Source organism: Tachysurus fulvidraco, chromosome 20, assembly GCF_022655615.1.
Source record: "Tachysurus fulvidraco isolate hzauxx_2018 chromosome 20, HZAU_PFXX_2.0, whole genome shotgun sequence".
NCBI classification, from domain to species: Eukaryota; Metazoa; Chordata; class Actinopteri; order Siluriformes; family Bagridae; genus Tachysurus; species Tachysurus fulvidraco.
This window is the reverse complement of record NC_062537.1, coordinates 14,385,473-14,410,150: the sequence shown is the minus strand read 5'-3', so window position 1 is coordinate 14,410,150 and position 24,678 is coordinate 14,385,473. Positions and strand designations below refer to the sequence as shown.

At 39.1% G+C, this 24,678-nt stretch overlaps 1 protein-coding gene across 9 annotated transcripts in view; it reads right to left on the bottom strand.

Annotated features, from left to right (window-relative positions):
* The window catches only part of ppip5k2 (diphosphoinositol pentakisphosphate kinase 2), a 32,472-nt gene extending 9,197 nt beyond the window's left edge, over positions 1-23,275 (bottom strand). For 2 of the 9 annotated variants that reach the window (XM_027141017.2, XM_047804570.1), the window contains exons 1-26: positions 22,845-23,271; positions 20,132-20,468; positions 19,259-19,454; positions 18,328-18,418; positions 17,804-17,889; positions 14,096-14,250; positions 13,898-13,999; positions 13,470-13,631; positions 12,224-12,345; positions 11,315-11,416; positions 10,680-10,766; positions 10,388-10,463; positions 10,162-10,271; positions 9,533-9,618; positions 9,323-9,448; positions 8,742-8,863; positions 7,314-7,496; positions 6,838-6,979; positions 6,524-6,747; positions 5,806-5,933; positions 5,346-5,460; positions 5,028-5,135; positions 4,814-4,930; positions 4,248-4,418; positions 2,911-3,084; positions 629-701 (exon numbers count right to left, since the gene is read on the bottom strand). In XM_027141017.2, coding sequence (XP_026996818.2) covers positions 629-701; positions 2,911-3,084; positions 4,248-4,418; positions 4,814-4,930; positions 5,028-5,135; positions 5,346-5,460; positions 5,806-5,933; positions 6,524-6,747; positions 6,838-6,979; positions 7,314-7,496; positions 8,742-8,863; positions 9,323-9,448; positions 9,533-9,618; positions 10,162-10,271; positions 10,388-10,463; positions 10,680-10,766; positions 11,315-11,416; positions 12,224-12,345; positions 13,470-13,631; positions 13,898-13,999; positions 14,096-14,250; positions 17,804-17,889; positions 18,328-18,418; positions 19,259-19,454; positions 20,132-20,287 — 3,214 coding nt within the window. In that variant the 5' untranslated portion in view covers positions 20,288-20,468; positions 22,845-23,271. Of the gene's footprint in view, positions 1-628; positions 702-2,910; positions 3,085-3,244; positions 3,287-4,247; positions 4,419-4,813; positions 4,931-5,027; positions 5,136-5,345; positions 5,461-5,805; positions 5,934-6,523; positions 6,748-6,837; positions 6,980-7,313; positions 7,497-8,741; positions 8,864-9,322; positions 9,449-9,532; positions 9,619-10,161; positions 10,272-10,387; positions 10,464-10,679; positions 10,767-11,314; positions 11,417-12,223; positions 12,346-13,469; positions 13,632-13,897; positions 14,000-14,095; positions 14,251-17,803; positions 17,890-18,327; positions 18,419-19,258; positions 19,455-20,131; positions 20,469-22,844 lie in introns of all 9 variants that reach the window. The other 7 variants (XM_027141018.2, XM_027141019.2, XM_047804571.1 and 4 more) reach the window with 6 other exon arrangements.
* Between the last annotated feature and the right edge of the window lie 1,403 nt (positions 23,276-24,678).

Below are 24,678 nucleotides of genomic sequence, written 5' to 3'. Positions count from 1 at the left end.
ACATAACCAGGTAAAGTGTTCGCCGAGTCTGAAACAGAGCCATTTCAACAGAAGACAAAACTGCAGAGATGGCTTGCTCTCCACCAAATAATCAATGTCACTACTGCCTCATAGGCAGTAAACATACACAAAGGACATTACCAGCATATATGAGAGAAAGTGAGTCAGCACTGTATTAGATGGCTATGTGGCAAAAATCTTGATCTAGAAGGATGTTCAGATTCCGATTATGCCAATTGGGAGTATTAAAGTTAAATACAACATAACACCTTTAGTAATTAATCACTGGGTGCCAGAGGATCAGCAGAGAACAGCCTGTACAAAGGAGGCACTCTAAAAGTGCTAGAAGAGGCACAAAGCCATGACACAGAGCGAAGGGTTGAAATGGAAAGACACAATATTACTTTATGGCTTCACTCATTATTTCTTCAGGAAACATGACATGAACAACAATATGACGATCACACAGTACACAACATTAAGCCAGAAGAAATAAACAACAACACATTACTTTAACGGCAAAGCACATTTAAGGTATCATGATACTTAAGATGCTTAAGTCAGCGTTTACTTCAAGGTCTACGTCTAATTTTGGAAAAAAAAATTTAGGTGAAAAGAGACAGCTTACCTATTCCAGTGGTGAGCTTCTGATCTGTGTGAAGTCTGCCTGGTCTTGCGTGACTGTTGTTCTCCGAAAGAACCTGAAAGGCCCCAAAAACAAACGTGAGCTGTTCAATTAACCTTACAATTTGAAAGGAGATAACAGACTCTAGATATCCTGAAACCTTTGGTATGTAAGAAATAGGTCTTTTCCAGGTAGACAATAGTTAATAAGCCACATTACAAGTGTTAGTACAGGCAACAAGGACAACAGAAAGACAACATGAGAAGTAAATGGATCGTGCAAAATCCCATGGCCAGAGAGTCCATTCCGTGCAAGACATTCAGATACAGGATGAAGCACAAGACAAAGTGAGATAGGAGATGCAAAGGGAAATGGTGATAGACATGGCAACAGTTTGCAGAGATTCCACAAATCAACACGGCACAACTCGAACCAAATAGGCACTTGCACCTGTGGTTGGGGGGGAAAAAAAGGAAGAAGGAGGAGCTTTTATGTTTCTGTTGTACTGTTTCGTGCAAAACCAAGGCTTGAAATGGCTGGATCCTCTCTGATCGGACAGGAAATACAGGAGAGATGCGAGTACAGGATCCAAGGGACTGGAAAAATGAGAGCTGGAGGCGGGATGGTGGAAAGAAGACACAATGGAGGGCTAATCAAGCTGCACTTACACCTGCCATGACTTACCTGCAGCTCAGAGAAACCACTGAGCAGCAAAAAACTTAAATATGCATTACTGTAATGATAAACTTCCAAACAAGTCTTAAAATTCAGAATATAATAGTTTTTGATTGATTCCCTGTTATTAGATTTCTTATTTTTTATATTTATAATATTATCATTATGATTATACAGCTATACATGGCCTATAGCTTCTAGTATTTCTATAATACTTTGTACTTACAGCTTTCAGAGAAATTGTCACATGTTAAAAAGACAAAACTATTTCAATGTGTAACATTTTTTGATAAAGTTATGCAAAAATTTTACACAAACCTATAATGCCAAACTGATTTATAGCCAAAAGAACACACATTTCAGATGATCAGAACATTCATTTAAACAAATCCCAAACTACACACTACTATTAATAAAGCTCAGGACTGAGATATAAAGAATATAGAATATCATATACGGTCTCTCACAAGATGGGGATGTAAAACCTAAAGTACAATGTGACTGATGATGTGACATGAGCTCCACACTCCCTACTTCTTTAGTCATGTTCTAGTTTTTTGGACAATAAATGATAGAAACATTAGTAGGATCTTGCTACAGATCTCCTGGTGGAGAAGAGTAACCAAAAAGCAATAAACGTGCCAAAGCAGTGACGGACTTCATCTTTGGAAAAGGCAAGAGCTGGGAGAATGGAGGGGCAAAACATCCAACCAAAAATATTAAAAACCACAAATTGTACAGCAACCAAACGGAAGGGAAGAAAATTCTTGGAAACTGAAATGGAGCAGGTTGCAAAGGACAACTAATGAGAGTCAGCAGATGAATGAAAAGAGCTACCAGGATAAATATGACTCTGTGATGGATAATCAGAAAACTAAATATGCCTTTTCTTTCACAGTGCCTCAGCAGACAGCTTGTTAACGTAGGGGTTCTAATGGTTAGCAGAAGAGAAAGGCTGAAGGAATGAAGCTCCAGCACAAAGCAGAATGCTGCAGATAAGGTGGCACTCTACGTTCAGCTTTAAAAGCACTGGTAAGAAAGGATGCTAATGAGAAAACGTTACAGCAAAACAAAAGGTAAACATTTCACAAAATAAGAGCCACGCCTTAAAAATAAATTTCGAAATGCATGCGGCCATGACAACGCAAGACCTGTTTTAGACATGAGTGCAGAAGAATGAGGAACCACAGGCTTCGGAGTCAACCGTACAAAGAGGTGGATGGTCTGTGGTCGTAACCTGCAGGCAACCGGTTCAAAAGACCGGTCTCAGGGTTGCACCACACATGATGGCAGTGAGGGAAAAACACGTTACAAAATTATAAACATGCAACTCTGACCCGAATTCCTCCGCTGTTAGTGGACACTACGAGCGTTCACGAAACTGGATGTGTCTTAGAGGTTGGTTATTCAGATGCCTCCTTTCTCTTGAATTCCTCTTTAAGTGGAATGAAAAACGGCAAAACCAAAAAGAAAAAATGATTTTAAAAAAATATGTACTCTCTTTTAATTGATCTGCTGATTAGATGTCCTTGCTGACTGCCGTCAGGTTTCTCTGGTGCGCATGAACAAGGAGTTAGCGATTGTGAAGAATGAATTAAATTTGTAAAAACCTGTTGCCATGAGCCAAAAATACTGGATGTGAAAGCCAGTGATTTGGGGGAGACAGGGGAGGAAGTTATTTGGTCCCCTGATCTGCGTCTTCGACGCCCAGTACCAACACCACAGGTGTAATGTATCCAGGTACCAATAGACTCAGGGCTAGACACACTCAGGGGGCTTTCTTCCTGGAAGTGAGAGAGGGGGCAGAAACAGCACAGTCATGCAACGTTAACAACAGTCTAGCTACGAGTCCCATCAACATTCACAACATACGCCCTTTTGATCTGTGAGGAAAAAACAAAAAGCAAACAAACAAACAAAACAGAAAACGCTTTGCACTCATACTTTGCCAGTAGAGGTCTTGATAAAGTCTGTCTGCAATGGGGACTAAAAAGACAACAAAAAAATAAATAAATATAGGAACAAATAATAAAAAAAAATATCTGGGCAGAAAAAACTGACAGTTATTAAACAGCATATTTGCCAGGCAATGATCATAACTGGTTTGGACCCTAGTCATAATTAACAATTCTAGAAATTTCTATAATAATATTAGAATAGAGCTTTATCATAAGTCAAACACAGGAATCAATGTTAATCACAAAAAAGAAAATAATTCCCAGGAATTTAAACAGAAGAGTTGAAGTACAGCACATACATACAATCTAGTAGTACAACCTCTGTGGCTTTTAGAAAATAAAAGTATAATAATATGCTATGCAATGGTAGTGTAACACACTGACCACTTTAATAATACCACAGTTCATCAATATGCAATCATTAAACATGATTGGCGATGATTTGCCAAATTCTAATAATAACATGCTAAATCATTCAACAGTCATATTTTGGATCTTGTGAATTTTAGTGTATTATTATGGCATGAGATGGTTATTAGTTTCAATGTGTTTTTTTCCTCAATCCACTTAACTTAAAATTCTAAAAAGGGAAGAAAAAAAAATCTAATCTAAACAGTTAGAAAGTCCTTTCATGAAACTGGAAGTAAAAAGACCATTTTTACATGACATGTACACGTTGCAGAAAGAATAATAAATATATACAACCCTAAACACAGCAGATAAAACACAGAGGTGTTATTCACAAATGTATATCTACATAGTAAATCTCAATATAGAAGAAAAAAAAATACATGCTAAACAAATCTAGTTTAAAGAAATCGTCTCTGCTCAAAACTTGATCAGACAAACCATATCCCCAGAAAAACACAACAATTTAAAATAAGATAAATAAGTACAAGTTTTCAGATGATCCTGATTTTGTACAGCACTGTTAAATCACAGGGGGGGACGACAAAAAGACAAATTCAGGTGAGACAAACGGCACTTACTTCTACAGAGCCGATCTTTTTGGAACGTGGAAGAGGGGACTTCCTGTGAATGTAGATGGGGTCGGACACCATGGGTCGGAACATGACGAGGGCTCGATCTGGCTCGTCCCGCTTTAAATTACTCGACTCCTCATCGCTGTCGTTCTGCAACTTCTTTTTGGAGCCTTCGTTCTGAGACCAAAGTGTCACATTGTTACGGTTGGAATATTTACCCACTGTCATTTTTCTCCAAGATTGAGTACATGAAATAAAAATAATTGTAGATTTGAAAAACATACATTAGTTTTAACTTATATTGTTTTAAGTGTTTTTTTTAAGGATACTGCATTTTTTTTTGTTTCGGTTCAATGAAGCAATTTAACGTGATGATACAATCAACTGCGCCATAACCGAAGCATTTCATCCCGAATACAGGAGCAATATGTCTGCTCTAAAATGTCCTTTTCAGCTTCTTTACATCAAATGAAAGCCTGAGCTGAAATGTCTTAATAGCTCAGTCAGTCACTGCATTGTTTGCAGAATCAGCAAGACAGAAGACATCAAATATCCAGTCAGCTAGGTCTGACCTCTCTAGATGCTGGTCTGTAGCCAAATCCTGACGGCAGGTTTTTATCCTCCTCACAACCTTTTGCTCCTGGACTGAAATGCAGCTCCACATGAAAACGCTCCTCTGATGATGGATCCTAGAAATGACACAGGAGGCATTATACAAAATGCATCATCATCTGAAGCAGGAGCTCCATACTGACTTTACGAGAGGAGATAGACTGCGGCGTTTACCTTATTGGGATCCTCATACAACATTATCACAATCTGGGTCATGTAGTTCAGCTCACTGACCACTTTCAGGTAGTCCATGGCCCTCTTCCACTGCTCATCTTTGGTCTCCTTCAAAAAGCATTCATCACATGCAAGCGATGTGAAAATCAAAACCAGAGCATGACTAATAAAATGATGCTGCAGTCGCAAATTCAAGGGTGAAACGTTATTGGCTTTTACGTCAAAAGGGTAGCGTGTAGCTTGTAGTGATGAGGTTTTCTAACAATTAGACCAGTGCAGAGAAGATTGATTATGAAGATTATAGTATAGCCTGCTTACATCACAAAGAGCTCCGTAGCGTAGGATGGAGAGTAGAGAGTGCACGTGACTCTCACTGGTGAAGTAGAGCCTGGTGCGGACATGACGCTCTGGAGACATGACTCCTCTGGAATAACTGCAAACAGACCACAGTGACTCAGAGACGCTCGGACAGAAAACAAATGAAAGTATATTCAACATATAAAATGAATCAATCAATAAAAACAAATCAATACAATTTATTAAAACATTTTTTCTTCTAAAATTTGTAATGCTATGCTATATCTGGGCAACTTTTTTTTTTTGCCCTAAGGTCAAGAGACTAATATATTCGATATTGTTTACAGTTTGATGGCCGATATTCAGATCTTTTTACAGAAGTTCTTACATGTTTGAAGGAGAGCCAGTTTTTATAATACCTCATAGTAGCTACAATCCTTAAACGGAGTACAAAAAGAAGACTAAACTGGTTGTAGCTTACACCGGGTGAAGTTTATTGACCGTGTCATCATCCTGCGTTCTCTGGAGGTCAGAGCGGATTTTGCGAATCAGCGGTGTGCAATAGCCTTTAGCAATGTCCAGCTTCTCGGGATGAGAAATACCATATTCCTGGCAAGGAGAGTTTAAAAAATAATAATAATAATTTGCAGTACTACTGTAGTACTAAATAAAGTGACAGATCCAAACACATCACTTTGAGGCTAGCCCACCCAAACTAAATGTAAAACAACTCACTGTAAAAATGTGTCTGTTCTTATTCGCATTGCCTTTCCATCCAGACACACTCGACATTTTCAACCATCAGACGCAACCTTTTCAGAAGTAATTAATCCCGCTTATGGTACAATATGAATAGGGGGAATGAAACTTTTGTCACACAATGTCCATATTTCCAAGATGGCAGAATTTATTGTGATGCTGTTTTATAAATAAAAGTATTTTACTTTCATGTTGGAATGCTCTATATAGTATAAAAGTAATGGCAGAAATTACATAAAGGCCATGGATCAAACACCTAGTGTGCAAGCAGAGTCGTTTCTTTGTCGTTTCTGTGAAAGGGAAGCAAACTAAAATCCTTAGTGTGTTCAAAATATAACAGCATTTTACTGACCCATGCTAGTGTGTAACTTCTCTATACATGTTTACAGTGCAAAGTGATACCTAAGCATAGAAGAGCAGCAAAGATGAGTTCACCTCACCTGTGGAATGACGATATCCGCCAGAGCTTTAGAGAGCCTGTAGATCTCCATGGTGTTGTCCAGCTTAAGTGAGCTGTTGTGCTGCACATCGTATTTGATGCAGTCGTAGATGTCCGGGATTTTACTGATGTTGTAGCGCCCATTTTTCATCTTGAAGTCCTTCTCCAGTTTGGACCAGCGACGCAGCATCAGCTCCAGAGTCTCACTGTGGTACAGCTGGATGTCTGGGTGAGAAAGAGCGAGACAGACAGAACTCGAACACTAGCTGGATGAGAACTAAAATCTTTCTTTTTCTTCTTGTTCTGGCTGTGTACCTGCTGACTTGGGGTTTTCCATCCTCTCTCTGATCTGCAGTGTTAGGTTTTGGATGAGGGAATAAACTTTATCACACGTCTTTACTGGGTTCTTGATCATCTGCATGGACTTCACTAGTGATGTACTTGTCGTTGGAGCCAGCTAGTGACAAAAAAAAGGGTAAAAACTGAAAACGAAAACAGGGCAATCTGGGGCTTGAAACAAGGATAGAAAGAAATATTGTAAAAGGTTCCAAGTGTCAGTTCTGAAAGCAAAAGAATGCTTGAAAATACAGAGAATGTACTTCCTCAAGCCTGTGCTGCCATGACAGCGGAAAGCACTGAAAGCTTTTTAGATTTAAAACAATCTTAACCTAACTAAAACTTTAACTTAATCACTGTACTGATTTCTTAAAAGAACATTTTGAGCTTTAGAAGTCTCGCTTTGTGAAAAATGCAAGTTTCTTCCTTCTCTGTGTTATTTAAAAATAGCAAACCTTTTCATAGTCTTCGGGGGTGAAGTCTCTGTCCTTCTGCAGGATCTCATGGAGTCGAGCTTTCACTCTCTGTTGGCAGCTGCTTAAAGAGTCACTGTCACTGTCCAGGAGACCGTTCATGTTGGCACTTTTCACCATCTGCACTAGGATAGGTGTCAACTCACCCTCTAGTGCCAAGAGACCCTGCGGGTACAAAATTTGAGGATGTGAGGGACATACAATCATGCCTGCAATAACATATGAAAATAAATTATATTTAGAAAAGTCGTGACAAACTTTGATGTTGGCTTTGACGATGCAAGTATTCGCAAAGGCCAGTGCTTTTTGGAGGCGAGTGGACATAAGGCTCAGTGTTACTTTTGGAGGCAAGTTGACAGAAAGCATTTGGAGGTAAGTGGAGACGAGCATGTGACGTCATCTGAATACTCTTGAGGAAGTTCCCCTCATTGTTCTGAGTGTTTTGATACGCCACATATCCATGTTGTAAAAAGTTTTTTGATTTTGCATATTTTGGGGGCGGGGCTGCGGGACAACCGAGTATCACCCTAAAGGAGCTGGCCGAGTTTGGTGTAGACAGTTCAAAAGCTTGCAGTGTTATAAACCTCCAAAGTTTATAATGGTAGAAGTACGGGTACTCAGATCGCTTAGAAAAGTAATAGCAACAAACTTCGACCAGGGTCTACAACATATCCGAATTTGGTTCATGTGGCTCGAAAGTCCTAGGAGGAGTTATTACTGTTGATAAATTTTTGTCTAAGCGTAAATAGGAAAACAGCATGTTGGCTTCTACAAAGCCAACATAATAAGCAGATCATGTAACACTCACCAACCATAACTATGTGTCAGTTTATTGGCTAAATAAATCGCCTCGCTTGCCATCTAAGGGGAAGTCAAATGAAAATCCTATTTTTGTTTTATTTTGAACTATTTATTGCAATTATATGTGACAAAAGTGCATCATTTTTCTACTTAATCTCCATTAGATCACCCGCAAGTGTTCCATGCAAATGTCCAGATTCCTCTAGAAGTAAAAATGTATTCAATTCTATTTCATTCCATTTATAATGCAATTTTAAGGTTTTCATTTGACTTATCATCCTAGCTTATCATCAGTAATAAATGTTAACGCTGTAACATCACATCGTGTAGTGGTGAATGTACCAAAATAGTCAAGCTGATATTTGCAGTTATACTACAAAGTGGTATATTTGGCAATTTAAATATTATCCATTTAAAAAAGTAATTAATCTCCATTACGTTTACTTGCTAACAAGCATAATTATTTCACCAGCAAATTTTGTTCATGTATGTAACAGGGATTTTTCCTGAAATGTCTAACTTTTTGAACACCATGGCTAGAACTCCAGGGCATGTATAGAAAGGGAAGAGACACAGTTTATATGATTGCACAACTCGTGCAAACCTCACCTTGGCGAAAGCGGCTGCAGTCATCTGAACCCGGCCTTCGTCAGAAGCGTAGATCTTCAGGTCATGCCGATACGTGCTGTGCAGACGCAACAGGCCACAGCCAGGGAAACCTGCATAGTCACCTGCAAGATTATACGGCCACAGTTTTATTCTGAACTGAGAGAATCCAAATGAACTAGCATACAAGGTCACAGAAAAGCACAGTCACAGTCTACTGCAGCTCTCAAAATATGTAAATAATGAGCACAGGAAGAGCTTTAGATAAAACAGAGGTAATATTAATTATGTACCTAACATCAGAACAGGCTTAAGAAATAAAAGTAAACTGCTTACAGAACATTTGACAGAAACTTGGGGAATTGCTTAATATGCTTACTGCAGTGAAGCAGTGATTCGGCCGACTGCCTGTTTAATCAGCTGTGTCTGAGGCAATTGGATTATTTAATTAGTTTATTTCACATCAGACTTCTTGCAAACCCTTTGGGGAAGAAGCCCTTTTCTGAATCTGTTTGCTAAAGAAAGAGGTTAAAGAATATGTTGCAGGGAATTGATACAAGTTCCTGATTTTCCTGTAGCTGTACCTTGTCCTCCAGGGTACATACACCTAAATGCACGTCCCAGTTCCTCTGCCTGTACCCTGCCGGCTGGAGTCAACTCCCCACCCCATTTCAGCACCAGCAGTAAGGATGGGTCGTCCCTCCGCACGTCTGAAACACGTATACGCCAACATATTGTACGACACTGGCATCCATTTGACAGTGAATGAGAATTCTGTATAAGAAAAGTCTTACCTTCCTCTTCACTGGATGTTTTTGGGCATCCATGTGGGAGATATGTTAATTGGACCTTGCGATTAATACCTGAAAAATGGCCGTACCTGAAACAAGTAGAACAGAAGTAAACAAGTAATCCTTATATAAGCGTAGTAATTATTAGCGAGGATGTTTAAAGGTGCACTGCCACACGCATTTCATTACTTTTGTGGTAATGTCTGAAGTTTACCATGGACTCTGTAACTTTGTGGAAAAAATGCCTTGGTTACCTTGTTTCAGCTCGATTTGCGCCAGTTCTCATGAATATTCAAAATGAGCTATGCTGCTTGGCTCCGATTGGCTAACCGCTAGGATATGAGAGCATGACTATTCATTCACCCAGCGCAATAAGTAGCCTAGGCTAGAACACGAATTCTCAAGTGGGAGAGCTCATGAATAGTAATGAGCTCAATCATTACGACGTCAGACTGACCAGACTGACACAACACAAACACATATGGACCTAATACATATCAAAAAATACAAGTAAAGACGGTTTTGTGTGGAAGGGCACCTTTAAGCACCAGAAAAGGATATGTTTCAGGTTAAAGATACATTTTGTCTACTTCTAAAATGGGCCGATGACAATTATGGAGAACTCCACTTACATCTCAAGGACCGTTTTCAGCTGCTCAAGTTTGGCTTTGCTTTCTTCAATTTCCGTGTCATTATTCTGCCCTAGTTCAACCAACAGTTGTCTGGCGATGTCTAAAACTTCCTGTTGTGATGAAAGATGAAGTAATATTCATAAAGTGGGTTAGGCACTTATAGATATTCGTATGATACCTGATAATGAAACTTTTCATCAAATGTGCTCAATAAAAACTTTGTTACCTGAAGCTGTTTTGGCTTTTTTAGCTTCAGCTTTCCACTTTTGTATCCCTCGTATTTCTCGAAGAGGTCAAAAAATCTGAAAGAGACCCGAATCAAGCAAGTTGAAAGATTTCTTACACTAATTTGCTGGGAATAAGAAGCAAACGTAATATCAGCTCTGCCGATGTTACCATGCGCTCGAGGACTGCTCGAGGCAACAGGACTGGTACTGAAGCAGTCTAATTTTATAGCACTTGGTTAAAGATGGTTCAAAACAGAACATAAGGAGATAAACACAGACAACAAGCAGTACCTCTGATGTCTAACCTCCATTTTCATCTTCTGCTTGGGAGTTCTGTCTCCATGTCGGATCACAGCAATAACACACCTCAGCTCCATCCTGTTAAACATGAACACTCATAAAACACCCCAGAAAATGAAGTGTTTATAGCAGAGCAGGATATAAAAAAACACAACACTGCTTTTTATATACTTGGCAATAGTTAAAATAGGAATAAAACATGACTGGGTGCTTTATTTTCCTCCAGCGCAGGCCAAAGTGTTTCATTTACCTAATATCATAGCAACCTGCCAAATATAGCATTATTTATTTATTAAGATACATGTTTTTGATTAAACCGACACTGGAAACTCCTGAGAAAAATGCTAAATAAACATCTTCCTCACACGTCATCATTTAACTATATTATACTTAATATATAAACATTCACCATATAACAAATATCATACGTGTTATTTTGTAAAACCACACGATGTTTAAATCTGTTTATGAAGCTTCGGTAATGTAGCACATCTTCTTTAGAAGTTTTTTTGAGGAGTTTTTCAGTCAGAGATGTTATTCTAACCACTCTAATTTTAGGATTCGACAGAATTATGGTACAATAACTCAAACTAAGATTGTCAAGAAAAAGAAAAAAAAAAACATACATTGTCCCGGAGGTGGTGGGAACTATGGGAATGTCTTCAGCTTCTAGAGGGATGGACCATGGAATCTGGAACTGAGGAGCTAGCTCTCGCATGACAATATTCCTGCAGATTATACAATAACACAGATCGCGTTACAAATCCTGGTAATCGTGTTAAATACTAATTCCTGTTCAGAAAATAATAAGGGCATTTGAGGGACAATATGTAATTATCCAAGTGTTCTTTGAACGAGCTGATTGAAGTGTCCTACACTGAACTGCATATAGCTTCACAGCTGATTAATTCACAGATCTCACCCCCATTAACCTGGCCTGATTGGAACCAGGATCTGATTAAAATGACACATAATTCATGAACGTTCGTACTTAATCAGCACTTAATGCCTTTTCTAATTCTTGTTTGTGATTATCGCCTATCTATATAGCAGTTAGTGCCAGAATATTATGAATTCCTTGGGCTACATGTGAGCTCTGCATCAGCTCAATGTGTAAATGATCTAACGGATAAAAAACAGCGTGTATCGAACCCACACTGAGACCATTTACAGCTCAGGGTCAACTGTGTCATAATGCTCGGTATACAAGGTCCAATCATTGGAAGGAAGAAGCTAATAAACCTGGATCAGCCCCCTGCAGACTGTAAGATTAGTGAGCTTAAATAAGATATCCTTACTAAAAACCGGCACCGAATGATTGTATTGAAATCTATTACAATCCTATGGAGTGTTCTGTACAGGGAGAGAAAAGGCAAAAAGGACTTTCCTTTACTGTCATGTTTGATATATAAGCTAGATGAACTTTTTTTACTCATGAGATAGCAAAGGGTGAGATAGAGTCTACAGCTCACATCGCAGTGGATGTATTGAAAAGAAAAAAAAAAGATATGGTGTGTAAAATGTGTAAAACATACCCCAGAATTTTTGCACAGTCATCATAATATTTCATGGAGTTCTTGACGAAGCTGAAGCCATTCACGTCACAGACGTACGATTGGCCGTTAGCACGAAGCAGGTCAAACCCACACACTGTTTGCTGTCAGTAAAGCAAACAAAGCAACAAGAGAGTAAGAACATCACTGTTTACAGTACTAGTCAAGGCTGGGTCAGTTAGTGTGACATTTTCAAAAAAGGTACTATAAAATATCCATTTTAATATGTACAATTCATGCCATTATTCAGGATTTTGTTGCATGCTTACATATGATGTGTAAATAAACCGACAAAAAAATAACATGCTCCTTACGTATCTAAATCTTTTTAGATTTTTCTGCTCAATCAGCACACTTAAATTTGCATGTAGTGTCATCTGGCACTGTGAGTAACGTGTAGCAGAACAATATAGGCAACGTGTAGCAGAACAATATAGGCACATGGGTTTGTTTAGGAAACACATATCAGGCAGTTTGACAGACTTAATATACTGGAGGACAAAACAGGCAGAGTGAAAAGAGCTTAAAAGCTTACTGGGAATGTCAAAACAAATTAAGTTCAAAAATAACACAACACTTGGATACAGAGAAGGGGATGGTGATATAGAGATAAATATATCAAGAAGTATAAAAAGTAAAAAACAAACAAAAACAAATCCAATTTAAAACAACAATTTAAACCCTAATAAAGATTTGTTACTTTAGCAGCATCGGTCATGTGCCACTGAAAGTATTGTGCATAATACTTTACCATAAGAATTTATTATAAGGTCTGCTTTAAGACTTTAATTAACATATGTTTACAGTAAAGCTTTGTTTGTGGTGGTGAGACAAGATGCTGGTATACTGAGATAAAATTACCTGACATGAAAAACCACTTGTTAAGAGACCTGAAGTCTATTTTTTAAATGAAGATACACACCGTCACTAATGCCGTGTTAGACCTTTAGCAGATTGTATTATGACTGTCGCCACTTGATGGCACAACATCTCCACAGCATAACAAAACAAGAAACTTTTCATTGCACTGCAGTTATTTAGTGCCATGACTCAGCAATTCCACAACATAATACTGAAACAGTGGAATCGCCGCAGCTCCGCCGCAGATCCTTCCTCCATGTACTGCTAAGTATCTGCTTTACTCCTTAATGATTCGATAATAAGATTTACATTTCAATAATGGACTAAAATGCACTGAAAATTAAGATCAATTTCACAGTGTGCTTACCTTAAAGGCCAGACAGACTTTCCAGGCAATGAGTTTCTCTCTGGCGTTGAGGATGACAGGATAGCGTACCTCTTTTCCTTCGCTGTCTCGTTCCACCTTTCCATCCAGAGCAGGAGATTTACGGGCCTCAGCGTGGGCATAGTCCGGACCCACTGTGTATACCTGAGGGGAAATGTGCACACATAAACAAACACATAAAAGGGAAGGCTGTGTATTTTTGTTTGTATGTTTGTTAAATGGAGAATTGGCTATGCCTGAGCAGACAAGAGCATTTTACATGGCTGTAGCATTGCAGCACTGGTCCAAGTGCTACTAATCTTGTCACAGCACCAAACACACTGTGGACACCGAATATCTCTTCAAAGCTGTGGGCTTACCTCAGCTCAAGGCACAGCACTGAATGACCTTAAACTACCTTAATTTATTACCTTAACGTCCGTCCCATCTGTAGGCATAAACTCTTCATATATGTAAGAGCCGGTTTTCCGGACACTACTCTCGGGAGAATAAACACTACTTCTGCTGCCAATCTGCAACAAATAAATTTGAACAAGGTCATATGAGGACTTAGGATCTTATCTAGATTGGTTTTGTGTGTGTGTGTGGGTTGGGGGGTTGTGTCTAACCTTGCGGAAAAGCCTCTGGCTGCCCCCTCCTGCAGACGTAGGATAGTAGATATAGACGTTATGGTCCTCGGCACTCACCGGCTTCTCCACAAAAGGCTTCTGGAAAATTTCCCCATTTACCTCCACATGGTCTTCTCCCTCAACCAGGTTACATTCTGAAACCATGCACATATACACATAATAAACACATGATGAGCAAGAGATACCACAGTGATGCTTTCCCACAATTCTGTCTGCCACAGAGTTTAATACAATGTTTCGTGACCAAGACACTCTGATTGACATTCATATTAATGAAGCAATTTTAAGGCTGATGTGCGTCTTGGAAAATTACTGCTGAATGCCTGTGGGGAAATCGGGGGTCACATCTTGATGTATTTTCCCCCACATTAATCCTACACTGGCCATCGTTATCCATAATAACAGAGCAATCTAAATGTTTCAGGTGAAATATGAATTGAAATCGTTCCATCAAGCAGCGGAATAGAAAATTATAAAAGAAATCTTTAATTGCTTTGAGAACATTCATTTTAATCTGTTCAGGTTAATATTGTCTTTTTTAATCAAACATCACAACTAGCAATATTTTACAATCAGATGTATTCAGCTGATCTGTGAAAAAAAAAAAAGAGTATTTTAAATGACCATTTTATAGAATTTGTTGGTTTTACATTTAGAAAAAAACAAAAAAAAATTTTTAAACAAACAAACAAACAAACAAACAAATAAATAAATAAATAACACATAACCCACACAAAAACCTTTATTTCATATCTATATAGACTACAATGGACAATCGATAAACAATATTAAACAATAATAGTTAGATTTTAACATTAAACTATTAATATATTGTTGGATAGCAGTGAATCAAACCTAATCACAATTTAAGTCCTAACCAGACCCCAGCTGTCATACTGTTCATGATGATTCTGTGCTCCTTAATCGCTAGAGATTTCTGCACAAGATAAATGCATTTTTGTTTAAAAAAAAAAAGCGTGCAATTTAAAAAGAAAAAATATATATAACCATTTGTAGGGTTTTCCAGGGCCACGGTGTATATTAGGTCTAAATTCAGTCACAGTAAAAAGAACAAAAGTAACCGAATCTCATCCCGTGTTAGTAAAAGAGGGGTCTTTTTTCCCACCTATCCTAATAAAAAAGGGCAGATGAGATCATTTGGCAGATGTGACTGAAATGAATGGGCTCTTACATGGGCTGATATGGCATGCTTGCCTTCAAGTTGAAATTTCATTATGTTCAATGTTTGTTTCATTAAATACAGTTTATTACTGAAGACAATTCAATATTTCGTACAAAAAAATGGCACATTCTATTTTAACCAAAAGAGGAAAAAAAAGAATGTTTTAACACAAAACTTTCATTCATTCAACTACTCGGGTCATGGGGAGCCTGTGCCTATCTCAGGCGTCATCGGGCATCAAGGCAGGATACACCCTGGACGGAGTGCCAACCCATCACAGGGCACACACACACACACACACACACACACACACTCTCATTCACTCACACAATCACACACTAAGGACAATTTTCCAGAGATGCCAATCAACCTACCATGCATGTCTTTGGACCGGGGGAGAAAACCGGAGTCCCCGGAGGAATTTTATATGGTAATCATAATTGGACAATGATTTAAAATGTTAATTGCTTGCTTTGCTCTGAGAAATTCATGAAGGCCATTTTGACTAAAAGGTTGGAAAAAGGATTAAGATTAAAAATGGACTGTGTTAGGTTACTTATTGAATGTTGTTTCCCTTCTACATCTGTGGTTTTATGTAAAATTATTCAGGGTGTGTGGTGGTGGAGTTTCAGTGCATTTTCATGGAATTCGGTATCATGACGGTGTTAAAGTGCAGCTTGTGCTATAGGGAAAAATCTGCTTACACAAATGTGCTTACTCTGGTTACCAAGGTTCCTGTGGCCTCTCTTTTAGGCTCAAACCTGTCTGGCTGTTTTTTTTGCTGATCTCTCTCATAGCATGGCATTTCTGTCTGCTGAACAGCTGCTCAAGGGATGTTTTTTCTGCATAAACTCTAGGGGCTGTTGTGCATGAAAGTCCTAGATGATCAGCAGTTATAGAAATACTCAAAACCAGCCCACCTGGCACCAACAATCCTCATACCACAGCCAATCATATCCCCCTTACATTCTGACAGTTAATATGAACACTTCCTGAAGCTGCTGGCTCGTATCTGTATTTTATGCCTGCCACTGCTGCTACACGACTGGCTGATAAATGTGTAGGTGTCCAGATGTTCCTCAGTGTGGGCTTCTGTCCAGGCCAATTTTCTGAAAATACTATAAAGAAAACAAAATGTTTCTGGAAAATAAGCAAGCTCAGAGTACTAAGATGATAACAAAACTATGCGATTAACACGTATGACAAAAGCAAACACAGAGTTCCATCAAAAACAGATTGTGTGTTGCTGAAACACAAAGCAACATGGCATTGTGTTCTTGTAATGATTGTGTTGTGATCACACCGAGGGTTACTCTGGAGGCACAAGCTGCACGGTCTTGATTGCTCAGATGGGATTGATTAAAGTGTGCTCTTACTGAGACAAAGAGCAGCAGTCAGTTTTTTTCTGACAACAGAAATGCCAGCTAAAGCGCTTCTACCGTGGCCTGATTGATGTTCTATTAATAGTCACATCACTGCGCAGTGCTGAGAAAACGCTGTTACAATGTTCTGGCTCTTCAGGTCACAGAAATGTCTGCTATGCCATTCGTTCTTCACTGCTGTGCCGCTTCTGAGGATTGCCTCATCCGGAAACGGTGATGTTTGTTATCGAGCCCATCAGTTTTCATCCAAAGCTGCCCATAGTAGCACTTCTGCAGAAGCCCACTTTTAACATTCCCATGAGACCGGAATAAAAACAAGACGATGAGTGTTTACTAAACACCTTCACTGGCGAGGGTTTTGTGATTTGAATAATTAAAATAAACAAGTCTGAAAGATGCTGTGAGATATTGCCGTGGAAACACGACAGCATTTCCGCTTACTTAAGTGCACGAGAGGCGACTTTGCTATTTTCTTATGCACGTTTTGCCATCGGGCTTTAAGATGGAGGAAAGAAAACTCTTTCTTTAGATACAGAGTAATCTAAAACCTAGGAACCGAGAGACAGACTTGTAAAAGAAAGGAAACGAAAATGGCAGCAGCTGGTCACTATGTTGTGTTTGTTAGTGAAAAAGCAAGTCTCATGAGTACAAACTCATCACAGAGACGAGAGCGACACAGAACAGACAGCGTGACAGATGTTGCCATGGCACCAGCACTGTTACCACGGACACAGAACAATTTGATTGACTAGACCTAAAAAAAAAAAAAAAAAAAAGGAAAGAAAAAAAAGAATAAATAAATAATAAATAAACCCCCACACACTGTTATGGAAGAGATTTTCTAAGATCCCAATAACAGACCCACTGTGCAGTTCCTTTTACTATTGTGTAATAAGTAAGTGAAAGGGTGATTTAGTCAGTTGTATTTCTTAGACTTGGACAAACAAAGCTGCAATACCAACATGCTGAAACATTTAAAGCTAAAACTTGATATCGGATTGGAGGAAACTTTGTTCTATTCAAGTTCTCCTGTCATTTCATGACTGTAATCGTGAACATAAAAACATGGCTGTATTCACAAATGTTCACAATGACCAAATACCTTAAAACCGTTATACAAACCTTCTGGTCTGGCTGGGTCTCTGTTCAGGACGGCGTAGCGTGGAAGCTGGATACCCTCTGCCTTCAGTATCTGATACACTTCCCTCCTGTTCCCAGATGTATAAAAATTATAAAGCAATTTGTATTAGGACAGAAATACAAAAAAAAATAAACACTTACAGTGCAATTTGTTTTCAATAATCTTTTTTTGTATGCTATGGATAAGAATATGATGATAATCCTTGATTTGTTATGTATATGCATTAGAAAATATTCGAAAAAACTACACAATTTTGAAATAATATATATACACATGTGAAAGAGTGCATATATAGATTTTAACTGTAAATGACATGGCAGCTGCAGATTTCTGCAGTTCCACTGAACAGATTAAAGACAAACATTGCCATCATAATCATGTTACACCTGACCACAAACAACAGATGTTCTTACAGTTAAACAAACCCAAACGATTTCTCAGCAGGGACCTCGGATAAGACTGTCGTATAGTTTTCTTAGCAAAGCTTCTGTGCTATGAGGCTCACCTGTCCTGAATGCAGTACTGCAGATCCAGATCATTGATCACAAATGGGTTCCTTAACTTTTCATAAGCTACAGCTTTGTCCAAAGGAAATCCTTTAACAAGCAAAGAAAGAACAACAACAACTTTAATGCAGAGCCACCACATTTTGAGATTATAGCCGCATTTAAAATGGCTTCAAATTACATTTACATTGTCAAATGTCATCAATTATAAAGGCTTTGAGTTACACTAACTAGTGCACTAGTAACTAGTTCTCCAGTTACCAACTTACTTATAATGGAAGTCTAAAGACAGGCTGTTAAATATCTCAAACACAAACACAAAATGTCTTCCATGACCTTGCCATTTTTTCTTCTTTTTTGCACAAGAGCAATGCCACAATGGGAAATCTTAACACATCCCATACAACTGTGTGGCCCTTTATCCCCAAGGTAGTTTGAGTGCTGGTTCTGAGCCTAATTTAGAACCAGTTCTTTCTTTTTCGACACCCAAAGCACCGGCTCTGAACCAGGAAAAGTGGTTCTTAAGTAGCACCAAAACATTGCTGGTCTAGACTTAAGAACCGCTTACGTCACCGCAATATGATCAATTATCAGCACACATGATAGTAGGTGGCTACATACTAAAGCTAACTTTTTTCTGTGTTAATGAAAAACACAAAAGAAATTACATGGAGCTGCCCGTACATGTTGGATTCGCTGCGTTTGGATGCCAATGTAGATTCTCAAAGCCATGAGCATTAACAGTAAAGCAACAGCTACCATTGTTGATGTTGTGTTTGCCGCTGCAACTGTTTTCCGTGTGTGTGTGTGTGTGTGTGTGTGTGTGTGTGTGTGTGTGTGTGTGCATGTGTGTGTGTGTGTGTGTGTGTGCGTGTGCGTGTGCGTGTGCGTGCGTGCGTGCATGCGAAACACAAACATGAACCCACTCACCTTTGGAGTGAAACGAGATGAGACAGTCGCACAGTGGCCAGTTCTCCACAGGCTCATTGAGGATGACCTCCTCCTCGAATGTGACTACCGTGATGTACTTGAAGAGGCAAAGGCGCTCCAGGATCTCCTTCATTGGTTTGGACTTGGACTTTTTGGCCATGGCAGAGATTCCCACCACTATCTGTCTCTCTGGAGGCTGCAGGGTGGAATGAACAATCCGAACACCCATGAGATCAGACTCTGTTGTCTGTTCTACAGGCTACATTGTGCAAAATAAATTCTTGGCATGCTGTGTTGGATTTTGCCAAATGCCTTTTTAGAGAGATAAATCAAGACCGTAAGCAGGGTCAGAACAACAAATGCATACCATTACCGTGACACACTATTTATTTAATCCGTGACCTTGTAAGCTTGCAGGCTAAGACACCAGTCATAGATTTTAATTACATATCAATCCGATTTGTTAAAATATGTTACGGAAATTAAATTCTATAACTTTTTTAATTAGTCTTAATATTTTCATTCAAAATGCAAATCAACAAACAGCCTTTGAGCAAAGTCAAAAAAAGTATAAAACATGATCGGATAACACAAACGCAATCTGAAGGAGATAGAGATTAGGCTGACAACACCAGAGGCCTTTAACTAGATTTCACAAGACCTGGAAATGGGTCGTAAATATGATTAGAGACGTGCACTAATGCACATTATGTTCTAGGAGTTAGAAGAATTTAGTATCCTGGGCCTCCAGGACAAGATTATGTGTCTGGGTAATCCCCTTTTAAATGAGATTTTAGGCTTGTTGAGATTTTAGTTGATTCAGTAGGCTAGAGGTCACTAGAATTGCAATGCAGAATTATTAATCCTACATACCGAGTCATACTCTTCCTCGTCCACGTCTTCCTCCTCAACGTTCTCGTAGAGGCAGTCGTAGCCCAGCACTCGGCCCGGGTCAAGCAGCTCCTCTCCTTCTCCATCATCAGCACCAACAAAGAAGCGAGGATGATCGGCATCCTCGCTCTCTGACATGGCTCTGACCCACTCTGCCTCGTGCCCGTTTTGCCAGGTGCCAAGCCAAACCCCTGTACTGTGCAGGAGAACGAAGCCGCTCGCAGCGCCGGTTCATAAGCTGGCACGGTTAAAAGGGCCGAGCCGTCACTCCTCTCCCTTTTTCCTGTTCTTCACAGCTACTCATTAGGATGTTCTCCACCTTGATAAAACAAAAGTAATTCTAAAAAAAATTTATACACGGCTAAAACAAAAATCTCAGGTGTCCCAGCCAATCTCAGACCATTTAGCACAACTGAGAAGATAAAGCAAACGGAACTCATTTATATCAGCAGTGACAGAGTGGTCAGAATCTATCTGGTTAAATGGCTCCAGAGAAATTCTCCTTATTATCAGGACTGGTGGACTAATCACAGTCATTAAATGCACAGAGATACCAGAAGCAGGAAAATGAATGCCAAAAGAGCTTATTTGCTCTTTTTCACGAAGAGCGTCCTTGAAAACAAATTAAATCGCCACAATAAGTTTCCAGAAATGAGGAAACAAATGAGAAGGAAGAGACCTTCTAAAACATTAAATACACCATTTAATCTATGTTTAATTGTTGCAACACACAGCATACATTATGCAAACATCAAATTACCCTGACCACAGAAAACCAATGATATGTTGTAAAGCACTTAGAGAACAGGAGGCAAAACAAGTCAGGAAAACAAGATTGGCTTTATCAGAGTTCATTTTCATTCATAGAATATTATCAATTCTTCAACTATGAATTATAGCAAGGTAACGAACACCACACTTATAAATGGATTTCACACAATATGTAGAATATTTGGGATTTGGGAAGAATAATAAAAAATAATAAGTTTGTGGGTTAGAATAAATATTAAACATATTAAATGTTTATATTTGGGAACTGATAAGGATGATTATGGTTTTGATTGTATTTAACACCATCCCTTAGCATTTTCTGTTCATTAAAAAAGTTCAGATTTAGCCCTGAAAAAAGGCTTAATTTTTAAGTTTTAATTTTATGTATTAATGAAGTTTCTTTCATCTTTTAACCTCTGTATCCTGATCAGAGCCTATGCAAGGAAAACTGGGCCTGAGGAGGGAATACATCTGGGAAGTTACAAAGGGCACCACACACAAACTCATACATTTATGCCATTTGGCAGATCCCCTTATCACAGAGCGACTTACATGCATCTTATTTATTTAGCTGAGCTATTTGAGATTAAGGGCCTAGCTCAGGAGCCAAGGAATGGCCGATTGGTGGCAGATTGGTGGCCCACTGAGCTACAGACTGCAGGACTAAATCAAAGTTCTCCTGACTGAAATATCTAACATCAATGAAACCATTCAGCTCTTACATGAGCACCAGCTACTAACAGCGTTCACTGATATTTTCTTGTAAAGAAGTCCTCAGACTTCAGTCCCCTGCATTTAACATTTCAGTTTCAATACTCACTGATACCAGCAGAAGTGGGGAAAAAAACAAACAAAAATGGCAGTTCAAACATCATCCTGCCAGGAAATCTTCAACCCTAACAGAGCTAAGTTACTGTATATCAGGAAGAACAGATTCATAGGCAAGTGCCAATTTGAAAGTCTCAAAACTGATACTGGAAAAGTGTCGACCTAAACTTTAGACCAATATACTTTTATTGCAAGGAAGAAATGCTGATGTAAATATTGATATGTCTCTAATGAACAACGGTGGCAAGGAAAAACACCCTGAGACAACATGAGGAAGAACGCTTGAGAGGAACCCGAGCGACATTACAAATCATTCTGCTTCTAGAACCGTGTACTATAGAGTCAGCGCTATGTGTGATGGAAAGATCTTCAGTATAAAAAATAAAACTTTGTGCTTCTTATTGAGATTAATCCAATCGTGTGAAGCGGATCTTTACTCAGAGCTACAGCTGGAGTCAAAACAAGAAGGATTAGCAAAACACAGGCATGGGCGTGTGTGTGTGCGTGTGTGTGCGCGTGTGCTGTGACCAATGACACTGACCATCTGTCACGGACACCCTTCAGTCTGACAACATGCCAGAAACATAGAGCGTTAATAAAGAGCCCTTGGACATGACACACAAAGCATTATATATATAAACATGACTGAAATACCAAAAACATGCAGAGTATGGTACAAAAAAATCATCTCTTAACCTTTGCTGTGCTTTACAACCTCAATGCATTTGAATTACATTTGTTTAGTGGCATCAACACACACACACACACACACACACACACACACACACACACACACACACACACACAACCAAAGAAATCAAGAGCAGCCTGACTTTGTCTTTATAACCTGATACTAAACGACGAGGCATTTAACAGCTCATCATTTCAATGAATGACTCGACACACTCATGAATGAATTGACACAGTATTTAGAGCCACATACACAAACACGTTACAGAAACACGTCAAATCGTGTTTTACACGCACAAACGAACACAGTGTGTTAAAGTGTGTGCAGATTAACGGTGTAAAGGAGAATAAATTCAGCTCTGTTGTGACTTTCCGTTAAAGAACAACAGACAGATCTTTAACTTACCTTTTACTGTATTAATACTGTTTTTTTATATCTATAAATCTCTCTGAGGACTTTTCGGAGATCTTCTCAGCTCGGTCGGTTCCTAACATTAGCTTTCTAAAAGCCCTGAAACTAGCTAGCATGAGAAGCTAAAGCTAAACTGTGGAGCTATCGTTAGTTAGCCAGCTGTAACCGTTAGCTTAGCGTCGCTAACTACTGTAAATGTGCTTTATTCATTTTTTTATTATTTTTGTAAATACCACTTAAACGCGGTTCCGAGCTTCACGCGAGTTTTTTTTATTACCCCTGCGCTGTTTTATTGCCGTCAGAGTTTTCTTGTCTCCGAGCAGCAGCTAAATGCTAAAGCTCGTGCATGAGACTTTTCAAAGAGCCGCATCAAAAAGCGAGAGAGAGCGAGCGAGCAAGTGGCACGCGGTGACGTCACGACGTCGAGGTGTGACGTCAGAACCAAAGAGGAAACAACCGGAAGCTGCAATCCTGAAAAACTAGAGCCATGTGACTAGATGTCACTTTGGGGCCAAAATAAATCACACAAACGTATGAAAAAACTGTTGCACAAAGCACACGGTTATGTATGATACCGTTATGGCTCTATGCTGTAGCACGTTTCCCTTCAATGGAACCCAAACATGACAATGCACAAGCACAAAGCGAGCTTCATGAAGACACGTGTGAGAAGGACACAGTGGAAGAACGTTAGTGTCCTCCACAGAGCCCTGATCCACAGAGCCCTGATCTCAACCCTTAACTAAACACCTTGATGATGTTGGGGATGATGATGATGATGATGGGGATGAGCTGGGATGTTGACTACACCCATGTAGGCATCCTACCCAAATATCAGCCCGGGTTGTGACTTTGCCAGTGATTGATCTGCAGTCACCCAGTGTTTCATGAGTGACTGTGTTTAAGATGACCCGTTAGTTCATCAGGAGCTCTTGGCTGCACTATTATGAACTGTTGTAGAAAGGACATTATTTACATTTACACTATTTACTGTAGAGTGTCACCCAAATGAGGATGAGGTTCCTCTCAAGGTTTCTTTCTCATATCATCTCAAGGAGATTTTCCTTGATGCCGTCGCCTCCGGCTTGTTCATTAGGGATAGAGATATTTTTGTACAATATACAGCAGCAGTTGAGTGTGTAACATATACAGATGATGTGATGACTGACAGTTCTGATAATGCAGTGCTTATAGATATGAACATCGAATATAATTATGGTGAGTTGTTAATCAGGGTGATTGCCTGGTGCCTGGGGAAAATACTGTTCCTGTGTCTGGCAGTTTGGTAAACAAAACTCTGTACACCTGCCAGAAGGGAGGAGCTGAAAGAGTTTGTGTCCAGGGTGTGAAGGGTCAGTAGTGATTTTTCCTGCCCAGTTTCTGGTTCTTGTGTCGTACAAGACCTGGGGAGTGGGCAGGGGGCATCATTTCTTCTGTTTTTACTGTGCGTTGCAGTCTGTTCCTGTCCTACATCTAAATGCGGTCTTATTTTTTTGTTACACATAATTACTTACATTATATTTACATTTGTGGATTTTTTGTCATTTATTGTTCATCTTTGTCAAGTTTCACTAACATATTTTGTTTACAGAAGCATACATTTTGCCTGCAATTTGCTGCATACATACATGCAAATTTATTCAGTTTAGTATACATATATATATTTGATAGAATTTCATGCTGTTATGCCTTAGTCTGACTGTCTGCCTGCTGCTCACAATGAGCCTGATGCTTTTCTACCAGAAACGTCTTGCAATTTGATTGGCTGTTCAAACTTCCACCAGTTACAACAGGAACACATGTTGATCTCTGACACATCAGATATTAT